Here is an 18,558-nt window from a genome sequence, read left to right on the forward strand (position 1 = left end):
GGGGTGGACAGAGGGTCCAGCAGCTTAAAAGTCAATACACAGGACGTTATTTTAAATTGTGGCCAATCAGAGCCTGTAACCTTCAGCCGGGGTGTCAGATGTGGACACCATGCACTGCTTATCGACAATAAGGATCGCCCAAAAGGGGTTTCTCGGCATGACGTCCAGTGCATGTGCCCTGTAAGCTTAGAATGTGCCCCCAACACGAAAGAGAAAAGGAGGAAAAGAGCTGACAGATCAATAACAGCTGAGATTTGACGACAGATCAAGAAGACCATAGGACTACAGTATGCATCAGCTACTGATTGGCTACCATCTACACATACTGTAGTAGTGCCAATGTACTATAGTAAAGTTTCCTGCAAAGAGGCGGAGATGATGGAAGCCCACACGCACCAAAAAGGCACCAGGCTTGGCGACCCACCACCCATCATGAGAGATCGTCAACGTTGCATTCGCCAATAATGGAGGGCCCCGGGGGGGGGGGGGGGGCGCACCTGCACTGAGCGTCCCTCTCAGCCGGCTTCCTTTTGAAGATGGGAGTCGGGAAGGCCATGTTACCTCGACGAGTTCCCAGGTCCCTGACTTGACAGGCTGGGTTGTTAATGTTGGGTGGTGTTGCTGTCACCCAACCACCCCCGGATTATTTTTTACTATTATGTAACCTTAAAAGTAGTGATAATAGTAGAAGTACTATAGTGGTAGTAACAAGTCATGGGTGAGTGAACGAAAAAGACAGCAGCAGGAGGAAGAGGATGCTGTGCTACCCTTCCAGGAAACTTCCGACCGAGATCCGTCCTGTCAAGATCACAGACAATCACTATGTACAGTGAACCATTACAAACTTCAAAAGTACAAAACATATTGATTCATCTAAACACGCTGAGACAAGGTGGCTGGGCCAGAACATACGAGGTCTCGCATTTCCAGTTTGATTGCCTTCCCGACGCGCCGACAGAAAATAAAAAGGAAAAGAGACTCTAGACGAGACCAGGAAGGAGACTCATGGAAGGTCAGAGAAAAGATCAAGTCAAGAACAGACGAAGACACACACACACACACCGAACCGTTCGTTTACCACCATCATCATGACCACCACCCGCGGGCCACCGACAAATCAGACGCCAACGGATGAAAGGGTTGGCCAGGTGTGCGTCATGTACTGTACCTTGCATAAGTGCGCTTTCTTAGCCCCAGGGGCAAAGAAACATATGCAGGTACCATAGTACATAAAACACACACACTTTCTCTCTCTTCTTTTTCCTGCCGCTCTCCTGATTCGGCTTGACGTTTTTTGTTCCTGCTTACGCCCTAAGTTGGCGCCGGGCGGGAAACCAAAGCCACCAGTAAAAGACCAAAAAGCAAACAAAATTCAGGGGCCTGGACCGAGAGACAAATGTCTCTCCCCTCCCTTCTCCTGGCCTGGTTTGCTATTTTGTTCTTAGCTCCAGAAACGTTCCCAATTGTGGCAACACGGCCCGTGACAGCTTCATCCCACACCATCCCGCCCAAAATGTGTGTTCAAAAAAAAAAAAGCAATCATAGGCCATCCCGTCTTTTGTATGTCTCTCGTTCATTCGCGTGTCTCTCTTTCTCCTGGACAGAAGGATGAAAAGGATTGTTCATTTGACAGGGGGGTTTGTCCAGTCCAATCAAATCAAGCAAGGAGGAGCAGGAGGAGGAGGATTAACTAGTGCTGCCACTATATGTGTGGAAACTCTCTCGACGAGACACAATAGACGCGTGATGGCGGCGAAAACAAAGTGAAAGTCAGCTTTGAGAGTTGGGAGGCATTGTCTCTACGGCCAGCCTTGGGATACCGGCCTGGGTCCCCCACCATCCTTCTCGAGAGGGGAGCGTTGCTGAGTGAGGTGACAGACCCTCTTCTCCTGCTGTGCCTCTCTGGTTGTCCTCGATCTGGACCTCTCTTGGCACTTGCCGCCTGTCTGATGTTCTCACGGTCCACACACACACACACCCATACACCAAGTGAGAGAGTACCACACCACCTTCCACGACGCATACATAAAGTTCTCGTATTCATATGCATTAAGACGTCGTCGAATTTAGGTTGGCGGTTGCAACATTGGCTCCACCTCTCCACCCAGAGGCTAAATAAACCATTCCATCAGATGGGGACTGCAGTGGATGGATACCATTCACTGGAATGTGGGACGGCGTGGATGGTGCGTCGTCTCAGACCCTGAGCATATTATACTTATATACACGACTAGCCTGCGTACATGGTAGTATGTAATATGTACTCTCTCTCTCTCTCTCTCTCTCTCCCCTCTCTCTGAGAAAGACTCTGGAAGAAGAAAGCAGTAAGTGACGACAGTGAGTATGCCCCGACTCGTCCCGCCTCACATGATCTTTCTACCTTCCTTTACGCCGGCATGGTCTGACAGATCATGGAAGCGGATCTCGGCTCTGGAAGGATCTGGGCTTACTCTGTCCATCCCGCGCCGAGCACACTTCTATTGCTTTGGTCGTGCTGACGAGGTCCAATTTCCACCATCTGCACATGTCAGCAGTGCGAACGGTCATGATGCCCAGAACACTGTCCATCCATCTATCCATTGATCACATGTGTGAGTGGGGGACATGGCTTGCTGCATAATCTACTTGTCCACCTGATTCATGTTTGTTGTTCCTCCGCGAGCAAAGGTGACATGAGTTGTTCAGGTCCCCCTCAAGGATTCTCTAGATATGCCTCGCAGTTTAAGTTCAGGCCAGAACGATAATCTCCCATTCCCCCTGCGACTCACCGACGGCCTCTCTCCTCATGATTCCATGAATGCAGAGGTCCCTCTTCATGCCAGAACCTCGTATTCCTTTTCCTGTTGCTGCTGGATGTGCTAATAATAATGAAAAAGAAGATGGTGGTCCCGCTGCTCGAATCCATCAATCTTGGTCCTCTGCCTCAGCTCAAACACAAAGTGAGCCTCGGCCTCAACAGGCACACTCAAACAAAAGGAATCAGACAGCGGGTTCGCGGACCGCGCCTGCAGCCCGTGTAGCTGATCAGTTACTATTATGAATCCGTCTCAAGGGACAGTGTCCACCCAGAAACGCAGCCACCCACGGCTGGAGGACCATCTCCTACAGACACCACACGCGGCGAAAGTTCTGCCGCAGGTACATTACGGCCAGGCTCGCCCACCCGGCCAGGTCAAGGAGCTCAACGGCGGCCTCTGTGTAGGCACGTGACTGCGCCGCGGGGCCTCGAAAAGGGCAGCTGGACGAGCGAGCGAGGAGCCTACGCCGGGCTGCCAGGTATAGCTTTGCCAGGGCGTGGATGGCGTGGAGGGCAGTGCGATCGTCTGGGCCTAGCCAGACCGGGCCGAATCTCTTGATCTCAGCTGCGATCGTCACGGCCCTGTCGTGCTGCATGGTCGCGACAGCTCATCCTATCTGGTCTCGCAGGTCAACCCTTGCCCCGGCGTCACGGAGAGCTCTCACCTGTGTCTCTTGCATCTGTCATCAGCTCTCTCTTTTGCCATCCATTTTGTACACACCGTGGGCAGGTCGTTATTTATATACTGCCGAGACGCTGTTCCTGATCGTAGTTAATAAAAGAGCCGTCCGCCCTTTGCTATTCAGCGCGTCGACAGGCGCACCAGCCCAGAGAAGCTTCCTACGACATAGCCCCTCATTCAGAAAGCAGATCGGGAAGTATATACAAGTAACTGTCTTGCAATGATATGAAACTCGCCTGATGGCAGAGACTTTACCGTCTGCAGAGGCAAAGTGCACATCAGCAAACAGACATCTTCGCCGTCAATAACAGTCCTGCTCTTGGAGAACATGAAATGGTCAGCAGCTGGGAGGCGCTTCAGCGCATCGTGCAGGGTTCGTCACATGTAGAGAATGCGGCTGTTGCAGGCGATGGGCATCAATGCCGTTGCTGTGGCGCTGTTGTCATTGTCGGCCTCGTACTCCCTGGGATGGTCGAGGTCATATTCGTCCATCTCGACCAGCGTTTCATCAGCTTGCATCTGCATGGTCAGCAGAGTACGGTAATATTCTCCTTGCCTCCATCTCGTCCAATACGCGCATCACGTGGCCATCATGAGTAGACCCTCCCATAGAAGTCGGCGCATCTCAAACGCATACACACGTAGAGAGATGGGGACGGAAGTCTGGAGATGGCATGAAATTTGTGACTTTTGGAGCCCGGTGTTTCATTTCGAATTATGTCCATTTCTGGCCAGAATTGTCATTTCCCCCAAGACCAAAGACGACGTCTTCGTCCTCCGAGTAAGTAGGGTGTGGGTTTGACCAAGACAACAAGAAAGACTCGTCATTCGGTGGCCTTCTCATTAATCATCTGCAGGCGCTGTTGAGGCCGAGGTCCGCTCTAAGATCTGTTCCCCACCTTGGCGGAACTCCTTCTCATCCGAAACTAAGTCTGATCGGTTGATTTCAAAGCATCGAAACATAACGGTAGAAGAAGGGGGGAAATCTTATAGTCGAGATATGTGTGTGAAATTACAGATGAGCAGGCACATTCTGTGTGTAAGTTGAAGTGAAGTGAGGTCATTTTGTGGTAAAAAGATGAAAATCTCGATTACTTGGCCACTTTTCAAGTATTTCATATCGAAAACATTTCTTCATCCCGCGACTTCCCTTTTCTTTGAATACGTCATTTTCACTTATTAGTTTTACTGTAACTCTGCAACAAGATCACAAAATCTCAAAGAACAATATTCCCAACCCAGAGTCAAAGTCGCCAAAAAACACCCAAATTCAACCTCAAGCTTACACATTTCAAAATGTCTAAAGTCATGAAGGCAGTCGGTAGGTTCATGTTTCCCCCTCCTCACCTGGTCATTCTTTACTCACCCATCCTCCCTCTACCCTTACAGACATCAAAGGCGGCAAAGGCCCCATCTCGGCCCTCTACATCAACAATGAGACCCCCAAACCCACGCCCACATCCACCCAAGCCCTCGTCCGCATCAAGGCCTTCGGCCTCAACAGGATGGACCTCCTCCAGCGCGAAGGCCACTACCCCTTACCCCCCCAAGCGGGCCCGATCATGGGCGTCGAGTTCGCAGGCATCATCGAGCAGCTCGGAGGCAGCTCTGAAGCCGACACCCGCGGCTTCCAGGTGGGCGACGAGGTCCTGGGCCTGGCCTACGGCGGCGCCTACGCCGAGTACATCGCCATCAGCACGCGCATGCTGCTGCGCAAACCCTCGGGCCTCAGCTGGACCGCCGCAGCCGGCATCCCCGAGGTGTGGATGACGGCCACGCAGGCCGTGCACCTCGTGGCCGGGTTCGAGGACCTCAAGGGCAAAGACGTCCTGTGGCACGCGGGCGCGAGCGGCGTGAGCATCGCGGGGATCCAGCTCAGCCTGCGGGCCGGGGCGGCGCGGGTGTTTGCCACGGCGGGCAGCGATGAGAAGTGCACGTTCCTCGAGAGTGAGCTGGGCGCCACCAAGGCGTTCAACTACCGCAGCCAGGACTGGGCGAAGGGGGTGCTGGAGGCCACAGGGGGTAAAGGTGTGGATCTGATTGTGGATTTCATAGCGGGGGATTATGTGCAGAAGAACCTGGACTGTGCGGCGCGGGATGGCCGGATCGTGCAGCTGGCATTCATGGGCGGGGTGGTGATCAAGGAGGTCAACCTGGGCCAGTTCCTGTTCAAGAGGCTGAGGTGGGAGGCGAGCGCGCTGCGGAGCCGGGACGAGGAGTACCAGGGGCGGCTGGCGGATCGGGTGGCGGCGTACATACCGGACATTGAGTCTGGGCGGCTGAAGCTGTTTGTGGACAAGGTGTTTGGGATGGAGGACATCCAGGAGGCGCATGCGCTGATGGAGAAGAACGTCACGAGGGGAAAGATCATCTGCACTGTTCCCTAAAAGTCTGGGATGAATCAAGACATGTGTGTGTGTCTCTTTGCTGGTCTGCAGCAGCGAACCATTATCATGCCCCGTGAAGCTATTTTCTAAAACACTTTTTTTTCTTCTTTCCCTTCCCCTCCTACTCTTCTTTTCACCCCAAACCCCCCAAACGCCATTTTCCTCAACCCAAGTGATGCATTGCCTCTTTTCCTCCCCTTGAATCCCCTACTTACTTACAGGTCCATCTTTTCGTGCAGAAACCTCTTCTTCCCTTGTCCCTCTCCATACACGGCCGACACATGGCCGGTGCCCCTCACCTTGTACTTGTAGATGGTCAAGCCCTCCAGACCCACGGGCCCCCTGGCGTGGATCTTGTTGGTGCTGATGCCGACCTCGGTGCCGAACCCATACCGCATGCCGTCCGCCATCCTCGTCGAGGCGTTCCAGTAGACACCAGCCGAGTCAACGGCGGACATGAACCTCTCGGCGTGGTCCTCGTCCGCCGTCAGGATCACGTCGGTGTGGTGCGAGCCGTGGGTGTTGATGTGCTCGACCGCGGCGTCGAGGCCCGGCACCGTCTTGACGGCCAGGACCAGCGACAGGTGCTCGGTGTCGTAGTCCACCGCACGCGCGTCCTCCACCCTGCCCTCTGCTGCCGAGGCGGCGGACACGTTGCTGCCGAGAAGGGCAGCCTTGCTCGGGGGGTCACACCGCAGCACAACGCCCCCTGCGAGCAGCGCCGCCGCCGCAGCAGGGAACACCGTCTCCAGCGCGGCCTCCTCGACCAGCAGCGTCTCGAGGCTGTTGCAGGCCGCCGGGTAGCTCGTCTTGGCATCGACCACCACGCGCGCCGCCATGTCCCGGTCTGCGCTGGCCTCGAGGTACGCCGCGCACAGCCCATCGGCGTGGCCCAGCACGGGGATCTTGGTGTGGGCCTTGACGTAGCGCACCAGCTCGTTGCCGCCGCGGGGGATGACCAGGTCGATGAGGCCGTCGAGGGCCAGCAGCTGCGGGATGACGTCGCGGGTGGTGACGAGCTGGACGGCGCCGTTGGGGACGCTGCACCGCGCGAGGCCGCTGGAGATGGCGGTGCTGATGGCGATGAAGGACTCGGTGCTCTCGCGGCCGCCCTTGAGGATGGCCGCGTTGCCGCTCTTGATGGCCAGGGCGGCAATGTTGGCAATCACCTCGGGCCGCGCCTCGAAGATGATGAGCAGCACGCCGATGGGGCACGTCAGGCGCTCCAGGACCAGGCCCTCGTCCAGCTTGGTGCGCAGCGTCACCACGCCCAGCGGGTCGTCGAGGCCGCGCACGTCGAGCACGCCCTTCAGCATGTCCTCCCACTTTCCGGGCCGGCTCAGGTCGAGGCGCGAGACCAGCGAGGGGTTCAGCTGGCCGTCGGCGGCGGCGAGGCGGGTAGAGTCCATGTCGCGGGCGTTGGCTGCTAGGATGGCATCGCGGGACGAGGCGAGCGAGGCGTGGATCGAGGTGAGGGCTTCGTTACGGGACGTCACGGGGAGCGTGGCTAGGTAGTGTGAGGCGGACTTGGCCGCTTGCGCAGCCTCGTGTGGGGTGGCACTGGTGAGGGACATGATGACTGGCGGTGGTGGTGCTTGTTGTGGTTGTGGTGGTAGACGAAGAAGGAGGAGAAGGAAAAGGAAAAGGACCAGTCAGGGTTGGACGATGTTGAGATGAGAGGAAATAATGTTCACCAGTTGGGGAGTCATTTTCATTGTCATTTTCTTCGCTATCGGAGTCGCCACCCGATCTGATACGTCTCGACTGGAAGTTCATTATCTAGCTGAAAAATGATTTTATATATACAATGTCGTCATTCTTCTCCCTTAATTTACACACAAACGCCTCAGAAAAAAAAGAAGAGAAAAAAAAAAAAAAAAAGGCATGAGAAAGAAGGTATTCAAATGTGCATAGTGGTAGTAGCCTCTCCTCACTTGTTGTTTCTGTCACTAAGTGAAAAAGGGTAAAGCAAGTCCAACCACCCTGGTCCGGCACCGGCGATGGGGTCTTATCGATAAGAGAAACATACTGTAGTTATAGCCCTACCCCTGTACATACACACTTGCCCTTTCCTTCTCAACTAAGTATCTTTCCAATGTTGTTGTTATGTTCGCTTCTTCTAATTTTCTTCCTCAGGTAATGATTGGCACCATGGCGACACGACTTGCACCGATGCAGGTCACGCTCGAAGATGATGCCTTTCAGTACTGAGTTCTTGCTTGCTCACTTCGTGTCAAAATACGTACTGACAAACAGAGCGTCCTAGGCAGGGGACGTACTTAGGAGGAATGTCCCCCCCTTTCCTTCCCGTTCACAGCAGCTCAGTTAGACTCGGGTCATACCACTATGGCAGGAACCTTGCCATCCATATTTTTGGGTTCTCCTCCCGAAAAGCTAGAGGAGAAGAAGGGTGTTTCTGGAGTAGTGCCATAGTACCGTAGTGCTCACTCATACCGTTGAGCCGTCACACAAATTACGAAGATAGAGAAAGAGAGACAGGGCCGATCCGGTGCCGATGTAGCCGAACCACGAATCACAATCAAGGACCAACCTCCATTGCTCTTCCCCCCCCCCCCCCCTCTTCTCCTCTCTCTTGTGTCTCCCTCCCAAATCACGGCTGCCCCATTTTGTACAGACTACGAGAATGACGAGAGAAAAAAGGTTTACCTATTTTGTAAGCAGCCGGGTGGGGTTGTGGAGCTCGCGAAACCGCGAGCCGCGAGCCGGTCAGCCGTTGATCCTTCCCCAGCACCATCAACGACACCGCCGGGACTGGGGTTTTCATCTCTTCCCGCAGTGGGTGGAGAGAAAAAGACAGACTGAAAGGAGAGAGAGAGGAGAAAGAGTTCTGCCTTCAGGCCTCGGCCGATAGGAGGGGCTCTGGAAGAAATCAAAAGTGGGGGCCGGGACATCGCCGCTGGTATGGGATCGGCCATAGTACGAGATAGTAGGAGACACTACGGGGCAAAAAAAAATAATAAGGGCTTTTTGCTGCTGAGTGCTGTGTGGTTATTTGATCTCACGGGTCAGAACCGTGCCTTATTTCCGTGCTCATTGACCGATGTCCCTTTTTTTCCTTTTCTCCTCTCTGTGTCTTGTCATAGGAAAAGGGAAGAACAGCTCCATTTTATTTTTTCCCCCTCCTCTTTTTTTCCTTGCTTCATCTTGATTCTGACTTGTTCCCCCTTCTTTTTGGCAGCCATGTACGACACAGCCATTCCTACTACCCCATGATAATGGTGATGCGATATCGGGCGTGAATCACAATTCAATGGTTCCCCTCTCTTCTCCCTTTCACCACCTTGAGAATAGTCATAATTGAGGGAGAGTAGAGATTAGGGGATCACTCTTGAGGGAGGGTCAAGCTACATCTCGGCCAAGAAGAAGGCAAAAGAGAAGGAGAAGAAGAAGAAAAAGAAGAAGAAAAAGAAGAAAAAAAAACCAAGACGGGCCTAGTCATCATGGCTCCCGGCCAAGAAGGAAGTCATGGCGATAGCGCCGATCAAAGTAACCCCACTGCCAGGAATTTGGACTCAATAACAACGGTTCCTTCCAGAGAAGTTGTGGATAACAATGACCATCCTGGTTCTCACCCTCGCCCAGACGACGCTGACCTGGACAACAATTCTTCTCATCACGAAGATGACGATGACGGGGACGACGACGACATCATTGAAGGCGAAGAGGAGGAGGAGGACGACGACGACGATCAAAACGAAAAGTCACGGCACTCGACCGATGAGGCCGAGCTGGAGGAACATCACGACCCGGAGGCCGTAGGCCCCGAAGGCCTCAACACCGGCGTCCTCATCGACCCGGACACTCTGGCCGCTCAGAGCCGCACCCATTCCCGTGCCTCGTCCACCCGGTCGCGGCCTTTGGTTATCGTCCCGCGGGCTAAGAGGAGGGGCCTCTTTGCTACCCTCGTGTTGATTCCCGAGGTGGAGCGGCCGTATGACTACTCGAGGAAGACGAAATGGACCATCACTGCCATTGTCGCCCTGGTCGCCGCTGGAGGTCCCATCGGGTCCAACCTCATGTATCGTAGGTGTCCTTTGTTTTCCCCTCTCTCTCTTGTTTAGAAGAATGACTGGGCTGACTAGAGATGAATGTGTGGTTGTTGAACAGCTGCTCTTGGCGATATTGCCCGGGACTTGAATACCAGTGAGACCATGGTCAACTTGACGGTCGCTTTTTACATGCTCGCCATGTCCATCTTTCCCCTGTGGTGGTCATCCTTTTCCGAGACCCTCGGCCGTCGGACTATTTATATAATTTCCTTCAGCCTCTTTGTTGTCTTCTCCGTGCTGAGTGCACTAAGTACCAACATCGGGATGCTGATCGCCATGCGGATCCTTGGTGGTGGTGCATCTGCTTCTGTCCAGGCTGTGGGTGCAGGAACCATTGCCGACCTATGGGAGGTTTTTGAACGAGGCAAGGCTATGAGTATGTGGCTCTCCCCTCCTCCCTCCCTTCCCCCCTTTCCATAGGAGTGTTGTTCTCCCTTCTGCTTACATGTTCCCTCGTGTGGATGACTCGCTGACCATGTTCTCCTAGATACTTTCTACCTTGGGCCCCTCCTCGGCCCGCTGCTCGCACCCATCATTGGCGGCGCCCTCGCCCAGAGCCTTGGCTGGAGAAGTACAATGTGGTTCCTCGCCATCTTTGGCGGCCTCAACTTCCTCAGCCTGCTCTTTCTCCTCCCCGAGACCCTGGCCAAGCGCAAACCTCTCGTCCCTTCTGCTCCAGCCCCTCCTTCGGCCTCTGCTGCAGGAGGCCAAGACGTCAGTCGCACCGCCAGCCTCACGCGCATGTCTACCCGACAATCTGTGGCCCTGCGCACCCGCCGCGGCGCCGTTATCCTGCGAAAGTTCCTCATCGACCCCCTCAACTGCATCACCTATCTGCGCTTCCCGCCCATCGCCCTGGTGGTTGCCTTCGCGGCCATCACCTTCGCCTCCCTCTTCATCCTCAACATCTCCATCCAGTCCACCTTTGCCGCCCCTCCCTACAACTTCTCCACCATCATCATCGGCCTGCTGTACATCCCTTCCTCCCTCGGCTACTTCTTGACCTCCCTCTTTGGCGGCCGCTGGGTCGACTACATCATGCGCCGCGAGGCCCAAAAGGCAGGCCGCTACGACGACAAGGGCAAGCTCATCTACCACCCCGAGGACCGCCTCAAGGAAAACGCCTGGATCGCCGCCAGCATGTTCCCCCTGGCTCTGCTCTGGTTCGGCTGGTGTGCCGACTACGGTGTCTTTTGGCTCGCCTGCATGATCCCCAATTTCTTCTTCGGCATCGGCAGCATGCTCGTCTTTGGCGCCGTCACCACCATGCTCACCGAGTTTATGCCGCGGCGGTCGAGCAGCGGCGTTGCACTCAACAACTTTGTGCGGAATATATTCTCCTGTGTTGGCGTGGTGATCACGCAGCCGCTTCTCGAGGCTATGGGGGTCGGGTGGCTTTGTACCATGGTTGCGCTTTTTTCGCTGATCAGTGGGAATCTGTGTATTTTCCTGCTGGCGAGGTCTGGGGGGCGGTGGCGGAAGCAGATGGATGCGGCCATGGGGGGTGGATGAGGCCCGGCTGGTTGAGAAAGATTTGAGGTGGGAAGGAAGGGGGTGAGGGGAAAGGGAGTGGGAGTAAACAATGAATTTAACAAAGATATATATATGTGTGTGTGTGTGTGTTCTTTGCCTTGCTTCTTTGCATTAGCGACTGGGTGGGTGGGTTGTTTGGGATCATAGCCTTTGGAACACTGAGAACCGGAAGGCTGGCTTTTTACTATTTTGCGATTCGGATTCATCTTCTTCTTTTTCTCTGTCCTCTTCCTCTCTTTAAGAGGGTGATTGCTTTAGGTTTTGGAAGTATCAACTTCTTTGATTATTAGATCCCATTATGACTGAGTACATAGGACTTGGCTTCACGTCAAAGTATCTCTGTCTTTTTGTCTTCAATAGGAGACAATTACTACAGCCTCGCAATTGTTGTTGCAGACCTCATTCCTGCAATAATTAGTTATACCTTGAACATGGTTGCCTCCAGTACATTTTTATACGACCAATGACGAATAACTTTCTGTAGTGAGTGCGTGTGTGATTTTATATGCTTTTTGGTGACTCTTGGCTACTAAGTCGATGTCCTCTTTGAAGTAAATAAATACCCTGTGATAAGGCATTTCCAAAGAAACCACTGTCCTATCACATTTTGTGGATGAGATCTTCTTGATTTTTGACCAGAGACAGCAAGCTCCCCACAGGCACCTTGTTCCAATGCCACTGTCCAAGCAGGGGGGGGGGGGGGAAGCTGGGGAAGGACCTGGAGATGCGGGGGAACGGCTTGGCCATGCCAGCCCTCCCGAGGTCCAACGGAAGGAAGGAACTACTGTGTAAGTGCCTCAACAAATATTGATCGTCACCACCTGCAGAATAGACTCGCAGGTGGTGACAAAAAAGAAGGCCTTAGATGATCATATCTTGCATATTTCCAACACCTTCATTCCATCTCTTTCAAGCAGTTTGGCGGCAAATCGTTGTCACTCTATTTACAGTGCTCACCTCCAATCTGGTCTCTCTAACATGCTTTAAGTAGACTACGGGCTATAAGAAGTGAGAGACATTATAGACTACGTCTTATTCATCGAGTGTTATTTACAACAACAACTACATCAGATACTTTATTACTACATACCCAGCTCATCTATTCTCTTCCATTCTCTTCTCTCCTCCCTCCTACAATGTCCCTCCATCCCCAGGACGCCCTCCACGCCGCCTCCCTCTCCCACCCAGAAACCTTCTGGGCTGCCCAGGCCGCCCGCCTCCACTGGCACAAGAAGCCCACGACCATTCTCCAGAAATACACAAAAACCCTCCCCCAGTCTGGCACCGCCCATGACCACTGGGCGTGGTTCCCAGACGGCGACATCTCCACCTGCTACAACTGTCTCGACCGCCATGTCCTCGCCGGCCAGGGCCACCAGCCCGCCATCCTGTACGACAGCCCCGTCACCTCGGACACGCGGCAGCGCATCACCTATGCCCAGCTGCTCGATGACGTCCAGGTCTTCGCCTCGGTGCTGCGCGATGAGGGCGGTGTCCAAAAGGGCGACGTGGTCCTGGTGTACATGCCCATGATCCCCGCCGTCCTCACAGGTCTCCTGGCCATCTCCCGCCTCGGCGCCCTGCACGCTGTCGTCTTTGGCGGCTTCGCCCCGCAGGCCCTCGCCCAGCGCATCGACGCCAGCCGGCCCAAGGTCATCCTGACAGCCTCGTGCGGCATCGACGGGAACAAGCCGCCCATCCCGTACCGGGAGTACCTGGAGGAGGCTGAGCGGCTGGCCACGTGGCGCACCCCCAGGACCCTCGTGTGGCAGCGCCCGCAGCTGGAGTGGCACCCTCTGCGCAAGGAGGCCGGGGAGAGGAGCTGGAACCGTCTGGTGAGGAGCGCTGCGCTGCGGGGGCGGAGGGTGACTGAGTGTGTGCCTGTAAAGGGTACCGACGGGGTCTATGTGATTTATACGTCTGGCACGACGGGGTTGCCTAAAGGGGTGGTGAGGGAGGCCGGCGGGCATGCAGTTGGGTTGGAGGTGAGCATGCGTCAGATGTTTGGACTGCAAGGGCCAGGAGATGTGGTAAGTTTGATGTTTCTCTCTTTTTTCCCTCCCCCCCCCATCCTCTCTCTCTTCTCCGTGATTTCTATGCAAAATAAATAAATAGTACTCCTGACAAGTAAACTTTCTAGCTGGCCTGTTTCAGCGACATAGGCTGGGTCGTCTCTCACAGCTACACCCTCTATGGCCCCCTCCTGGTCGGCGCCGCCACCGTCCTCTACGAGGGCAAACCCGTCGGCACTCCCGACCCAAGCGCCTTCTGGCGCATGGTACAAGAATACAAAGTCAACGCCATCTTCACTGCGCCCACCGCCCTGCGCGCCATTCGCAGGGATGATCCGGACAACAAACACCTGCGCCGCATCGGGGAGCAAGGCGGGCTCAGGTCGCTGCGGGCCCTGTTCCTGGCGGGCGAGAGGTCCGAGCCGGCAATTGTGACCACGTACCAGGACCTCTTGGCTCGGTATGGTGACCAGAGGCTTGTGGGCGGGGCCAGGGTGGTGGATAATTGGTGGAGTTCCGAGTCTGGGTCGCCCATTTCGGGCATCTCAATGGCCCCTCAAGCGGTGGTGGATTTTGAGGACAAGAGTACCACAACCGCGAAAGAGGCGAGACAATTTCCTCCTCCTCTGGACATCAAGCCAGGCAGTGCTGGGAAACCTATGCCTGGCTTCGATGTGCGCGTGGTGGACGACGAGGGCAATGAGCTCGCCAAGGGGAAGATGGGGAACATCGTGCTGAAGATGCCGCTCGCGCCGACTGCATTCCGGACTTTGTGGGAGGATGAGGAGAGGTTTTATAAGGGCTATCTGAAGAGATTTGAGGGGAGGTGGTTGGACACGGGCGATGCTGGAATTGTGGATCTGGATGGATATATTCACATCATGGCAAGATCAGGTCTTGCTTCCTTTTCCTTTTCCCTTTTATCCTTATACTATCTCGACAAAGTTGTTAACTCTGGCTTCTTTCTGCCATCAGACGACATCATCAACGTGGCAGCACACAGACTGAGCACTGGTACGTCCAAATAATCCCCCCTAGAAAGGAGAAGAAGCAAGAAGAAGAATTGGACAAGCTGACGCACCTCTTCCAGGCACCCTCGAACAAGCCATCACCTCCCACCCCCACGTAACCGAAGCCTGCGTGGTAGGAATTCCCGACCAGATGAAAGGCCAGCTTCCCTTCGCCTTCGTCCAGACTTCCGCCTCATGCCCCCTTGACGACTCCAAACTCCTCTCCGAGATCCAGCAACTCGTCCGCACCCAAGTCGGTCCTATCGCCTCCCTAGGCGGCATGATCCGCACCAGATCTGGCGGCGGCGGCGGGGGCGGCGTTGGTGAGGAAGGGAAGAAGAAGGAGGAGGAGGAGGAGGAGGAGGAGGAGGAGGAGGAGGAGGCCAAACCAATTATCCCCAAAACGAGATCCGGCAAGACACTGCGGCGGGTCCTGCGCGAGCTGTTGGAGAACGGGGTGCATGGGGAGTTTGACAAGGCTGTGAGTGTGCCCTCTACGGTGGAGGATGCGAGCGTGGTCGACGCGGCTGCGAGGGCGGTACGGGTCTATTTTGAGAGCAGAGGAGGGGATGTGCATAAGGCTATTGAGGGGAGGGCCAAGTTGTGATTTGGCGTTAGGGGAATTGAATGAATGCTTGTGTGTGTGTATCAATGTCTCTTGTTGTTTGAGACATGATTCTATAGCCACATAGCCCAGATAAATAGTAATCTGGTCTCAAGAGTTAAAAAATAAAAATAAGGTATTCAAGGTATCTATATTCGATGCAAACTCCTCCAAGTTGACCCTCTGTTCTTCTCTGTCTCTCTCGTACTACTTTCCATGTAAACAAACCCGAGAGACTGTTCTGTTCTCTCTCTCCCCCCCCCCCCCTCTCTCGGCTGTCTTGTGCAGAAGACACATACCGAACGTATCCCTTTCCTCCGCTTTCTCACCGTCAAAAAACCTCCTTTATTTGACCCGGGGGAAGTAAAGAAGGAAAAGAAAGAAAAAGAAAGAAAAAAAAGAGGAGGGGGGGGGGGGGGGCACAAGCCCACCAAACCTCCTACACCATTTTATTCTCGTTGGAGAAGAGAAATGGGGGATGGGAAGGAAGAAAAGAAGGAAGAGAAACGAATTCCCATCTTATATAGCATCATAACAGCATCAAATCATAGCCAGCCAGCCCAAACGATGTTCCTTGTCCTTGTCTAGCAAGGACACAACCATCAACACACCCAACAACACTTTCAAAAAAAAAAGACCACAGCCTCCTCTTGGACAGGAGAGGGGAGGGAGATGGAATCCCAGACCCCGCTCTACTCACTCTCTCTCTTTCGTGCTCTCACAAACAACCTTGCTAAGAGGAAAGAGAAAGATGTGCACACAGCATAGGAGGAGGGAGAGGACGCCATCTCTTATTCAAACATTAGGAAAAGTCAACCCTTTCTTCCCTCTGCCTCCTCAAATACCTGGCGCTTCCCCCTCCCCCTCCCTTCCAATCTTCCAGGTTATCATCCATGAATCGCGGTCGCAGCAAGCAAGCCTCTTTGCTGCAAGGCAATTAGGAAAATTCCCTTGAGGGGGTCTACTACAATCAGTCGCCCCGGCCCCGGTAGCTGCCCATCTGTTGGATACTCGACATCAGACCCCCCGGCCGCGCAAGACCACTGCCAGGCCTCACCAGCCCACTGCCCCCCACGTTGGACGGTGCCCGCTGGTGTGCCGCCCCAGGACCACCACCGCCGATCTTGCTCGGTGCTTTCAGGCCCGACGACATACCCCCAGGGCGCCCGATCATGCTGTTCCTGAAGCCGGACTTGCCTGCTGCCCCGGGGAGCCCACTGGGTCCACCTCCCAAGCCGGTGGGGGCGGGCCCAGGGCTCAGAGCCGTCTTTCTCGGCGTGGTGGTCGTTGCGGACCGTGACAAGCCCATTGTCTGCCCTCTGGGCGGAACTGGTGCCGAGGCCCGCTGGGGCACGCGCTTCGGTGGGGTCGTGGTGATGGGAGCGGCGGCGGCCGCCATGTGCTCGACGGGCGTAGGCTGGCGGCGATATTGTTGGTGCTGTTGGTGCTGTTGGTGCTGCTGCTGGTGGTATTGGGCAGCCGCAGCAGGTGGCTCCGGGGTGGCCTCGCGCTGCTCAGCTTCCTGGGCGGCAAGCATCGTCGTCTGGTTGGACTGCATCTGCATCAGCTCCTCGGCCAGGGTGACCAGCTCGCCCTTCTCAACGCGCTCGACCTCGAGCTGGCGCCGCAGCGAGTCGTTGTCGCCCTGGACTGTCTTGAGCACGGCCTGGAGCCTCTCCACCTCGGCGTGCAGGCCTTTAATCTCGGCCGTGTCCCTGACGGCCTGGTCCCGCCTCTCGCCCGCCTCGATCTCCACCTTGGTGAGCGTGGCGTCGCGGCCCACGCGGAGCTCCTCATTCTCCCTCGTGAGCTCGTCAATCTTGGCCTCCATCTCGCGGATCTTCTTGTCCCAGCGGTTCTCGTAGTTCTTCTTGAGCGCCGCCACTTTCGCCTCGTGCTTGCTCTTGTAGGCCGCGTGCAGCTCCCTGGCCACCTTCTCGACCGCCATTTCGATCTCTCGCTGCGACGCCGTGGTCTTGGGGCTCTTCAAGGCGCCGCCGCCGCCGGGCGAAGTAACATTGTTGTTGCCGTTGCCGTCGGCGCCCACGACCTTGGAAGCGCGCATGGCGGCCATCTTAGACTCCGCTTCCTGCGCCATCATCTCGGCAGCCTCGCGGCGCCCCTCGCTCTCCTCAAGCCGGGCCTCGAGGGCTTCGCGCTCGCGCTGCGTCGTCATGATCTCCTCCTTGACCTGGCGCAGCACCGTCTCCATCTCCCTGCCGCGCTTCTCCCACGTCTCCTTCTCCTCTGAGTAGTGCTCGCGCATCGACCTCTCCTCGCGCAGCTGCTCGCCCGACTCGCCGGCCCGCTTCTCGGCGTCCATGAGCGCCGTCTTGAGCGAGGCCGCCTCAGCTTCTTTCCCGCTCAACGTCGCCCTGAGGCTGCTGATCTCGGACATGAAGTTCGACTTGAGGCTCTCCAGCTCACGGGCGCTGATGCTCGGGACGCTGCGTGGCGTGGGCATGGGCGGGATCTCAAAGTCGAGCAGGTTAGCGATGCCCTGGCGCTGTGGCGTCTTCTTATTGCCGTCTGCTGCTGCAGCGGCAGCGGCAGCGGCAGCAGTCATCGACCTTGTGGGCGAGCTCGACCGCCCGCCAGGGAACCGAAGGCTATCCGTGAAATCGAGCAGGTTCGTCGTGGTGTTGGACCCCCTTGTCGCGTCCTGCGCCATCTGTGTGGGCGTCCGGCCGCCCAGTCTCGCAAATGTGGTCATGTTCGGGATCGCAGAGAACGTGCTGAACTCGCTCAGCATGGTCTCGTCCGCCATCGACTCGTCGTGATTATTGTTGTCGTCGGTGTTGAGACCAGCTTGGTGGCGGGCCGGCTCCTGTCCACCGTGGCCAGGTACTCCGTCCCTTCTTGCACTGTCTGTGTCCTCGTCGTCCCCCTCGTCGCCCATACTGTCCAGTGTGTCCTCGAAAATCTCAATCGCATGCCTGACCCCGGGGTTCTGGGCGATGGCCTCATCGAGCGACATCTCTCTCTCCTGAACCTGGCCCTGGCTGTGGCTATTGTTACGGCCGTGACTGTAGTGGCTCCTGCCGGGTGCAGCCTCGGGCGCCTCGGAAGGCTCTTCGCGCTCTCGCACGGGCGGTGGAATCGACTGCGGCCGTCCTCCTCCTCCTCCTCCTCCTCCTCCCCCCCTGGGCGTGCTCTCACCGGTGTTGACCCTGACGGGGAACCTCCGCATGGGGCTGATGGACTTGCGAGGGCTGTTGGGCGGCATGAGCCTCTCGTCGACGGTGGTGTTGTTGTTGCTGGTATTGTAGTTGCCGTTGTTATTGTTGTTTGTCCCTCCTGACGTCGAGGATGCCTCCGAGTTGGACCGCTGGAGCATCTTGAGCGGCGACATCTCGCTGCCAGACATGATGCGTGAGCGGCGTTTGTCTTTGAGGGGCGACGAGCTGTTGTAATGGTTCTCCTGGTTCGAGGAGGCCTGGCTCGCGTCGTCGGCGTTGCTCAC

At 55.8% G+C, this 18,558-nt stretch overlaps 5 protein-coding genes across 5 annotated transcripts; 3 read left to right on the top strand and 2 right to left on the bottom strand.

Moving 5' to 3' along the window:
* Positions 1-4,775: 4,775 nt before the first annotated feature.
* M406DRAFT_99498 (uncharacterized protein) lies at positions 4,776-5,898 on the top strand (the record flags this gene model as incomplete). The annotated part of the gene is made up of 2 exons (XM_040926459.1): positions 4,776-4,800; positions 4,869-5,898. The coding sequence occupies 2 exons, from the start codon at positions 4,776-4,778 to the stop codon at positions 5,864-5,866; spliced, it is 1,023 nt and encodes a 340-aa protein (XP_040772094.1). The 3' UTR covers positions 5,867-5,898.
* A 183-nt stretch (positions 5,899-6,081) lies between these two features.
* M406DRAFT_343220 (gamma-glutamyl phosphate reductase) lies at positions 6,082-7,440 on the bottom strand (the record flags this gene model as incomplete). The annotated part of the gene is made up of 1 exon (XM_040921850.1): positions 6,082-7,440. The coding sequence occupies one exon, from the start codon at positions 7,438-7,440 to the stop codon at positions 6,082-6,084; it is 1,359 nt and encodes a 452-aa protein (XP_040772095.1).
* A 1,912-nt stretch (positions 7,441-9,352) lies between these two features.
* On the top strand, positions 9,353-11,448 carry M406DRAFT_343221 (MFS general substrate transporter; the record flags this gene model as incomplete). Its single annotated transcript, XM_040921851.1, has 4 exons — positions 9,353-9,373; positions 9,616-9,910; positions 9,995-10,312; positions 10,424-11,448. The coding sequence occupies 4 exons, from the start codon at positions 9,353-9,355 to the stop codon at positions 11,446-11,448; spliced, it is 1,659 nt and encodes a 552-aa protein (XP_040772096.1).
* An 822-nt stretch (positions 11,449-12,270) lies between these two features.
* Positions 12,271-15,253, top strand: M406DRAFT_283063 (acetyl-CoA synthetase-like protein). The gene is made up of 5 exons (XM_040918501.1): positions 12,271-13,499; positions 13,610-14,375; positions 14,457-14,495; positions 14,572-14,810; positions 14,874-15,253. Exons 1-5 carry the CDS (start codon positions 12,606-12,608, stop codon positions 15,096-15,098), a joined length of 2,163 nt encoding a protein of 720 aa, XP_040772097.1. The 5' UTR covers positions 12,271-12,605; the 3' UTR covers positions 15,099-15,253.
* Positions 15,254-16,074: 821 nt separating this feature from the next.
* M406DRAFT_217187 (uncharacterized protein) lies at positions 16,075-18,531 on the bottom strand (the record flags this gene model as incomplete). Its single annotated transcript, XM_040915498.1, has 5 exons — positions 16,075-16,287; positions 16,504-17,903; positions 17,961-18,097; positions 18,200-18,352; positions 18,422-18,531. Coding segments are annotated over 5 exons (2,013 nt in total), but the record flags the coding sequence as incomplete, so codon positions are not given.
* Positions 18,532-18,558: the final 27 nt, after the last annotated feature.

The sequence above is a fragment of the Cryphonectria parasitica genome (genome assembly GCF_011745365.1).
Source record: "Cryphonectria parasitica EP155 unplaced genomic scaffold M406scaffold_9, whole genome shotgun sequence".
In the NCBI taxonomy this organism is placed as follows: Eukaryota; Fungi; Ascomycota; class Sordariomycetes; order Diaporthales; family Cryphonectriaceae; genus Cryphonectria; species Cryphonectria parasitica.

Coding starts and splice junctions, on each gene's coding strand:
- M406DRAFT_283063 (XM_040918501.1), top strand. CDS start 12,606: ATGTCCCTCCATCCCCAGGACGCCCTCCACGCCGCCTCCCTCTCCCAC. Junction 13,500..13,609: donor TGCAAGGGCCAGGAGATGTG/GTAAGTTTGATG, acceptor TAAACTTTCTAG/CTGGCCTGTTTCAGCGACAT. Junction 14,496..14,571: donor AGCACACAGACTGAGCACTG/GTACGTCCAAAT, acceptor CACCTCTTCCAG/GCACCCTCGAACAAGCCATC.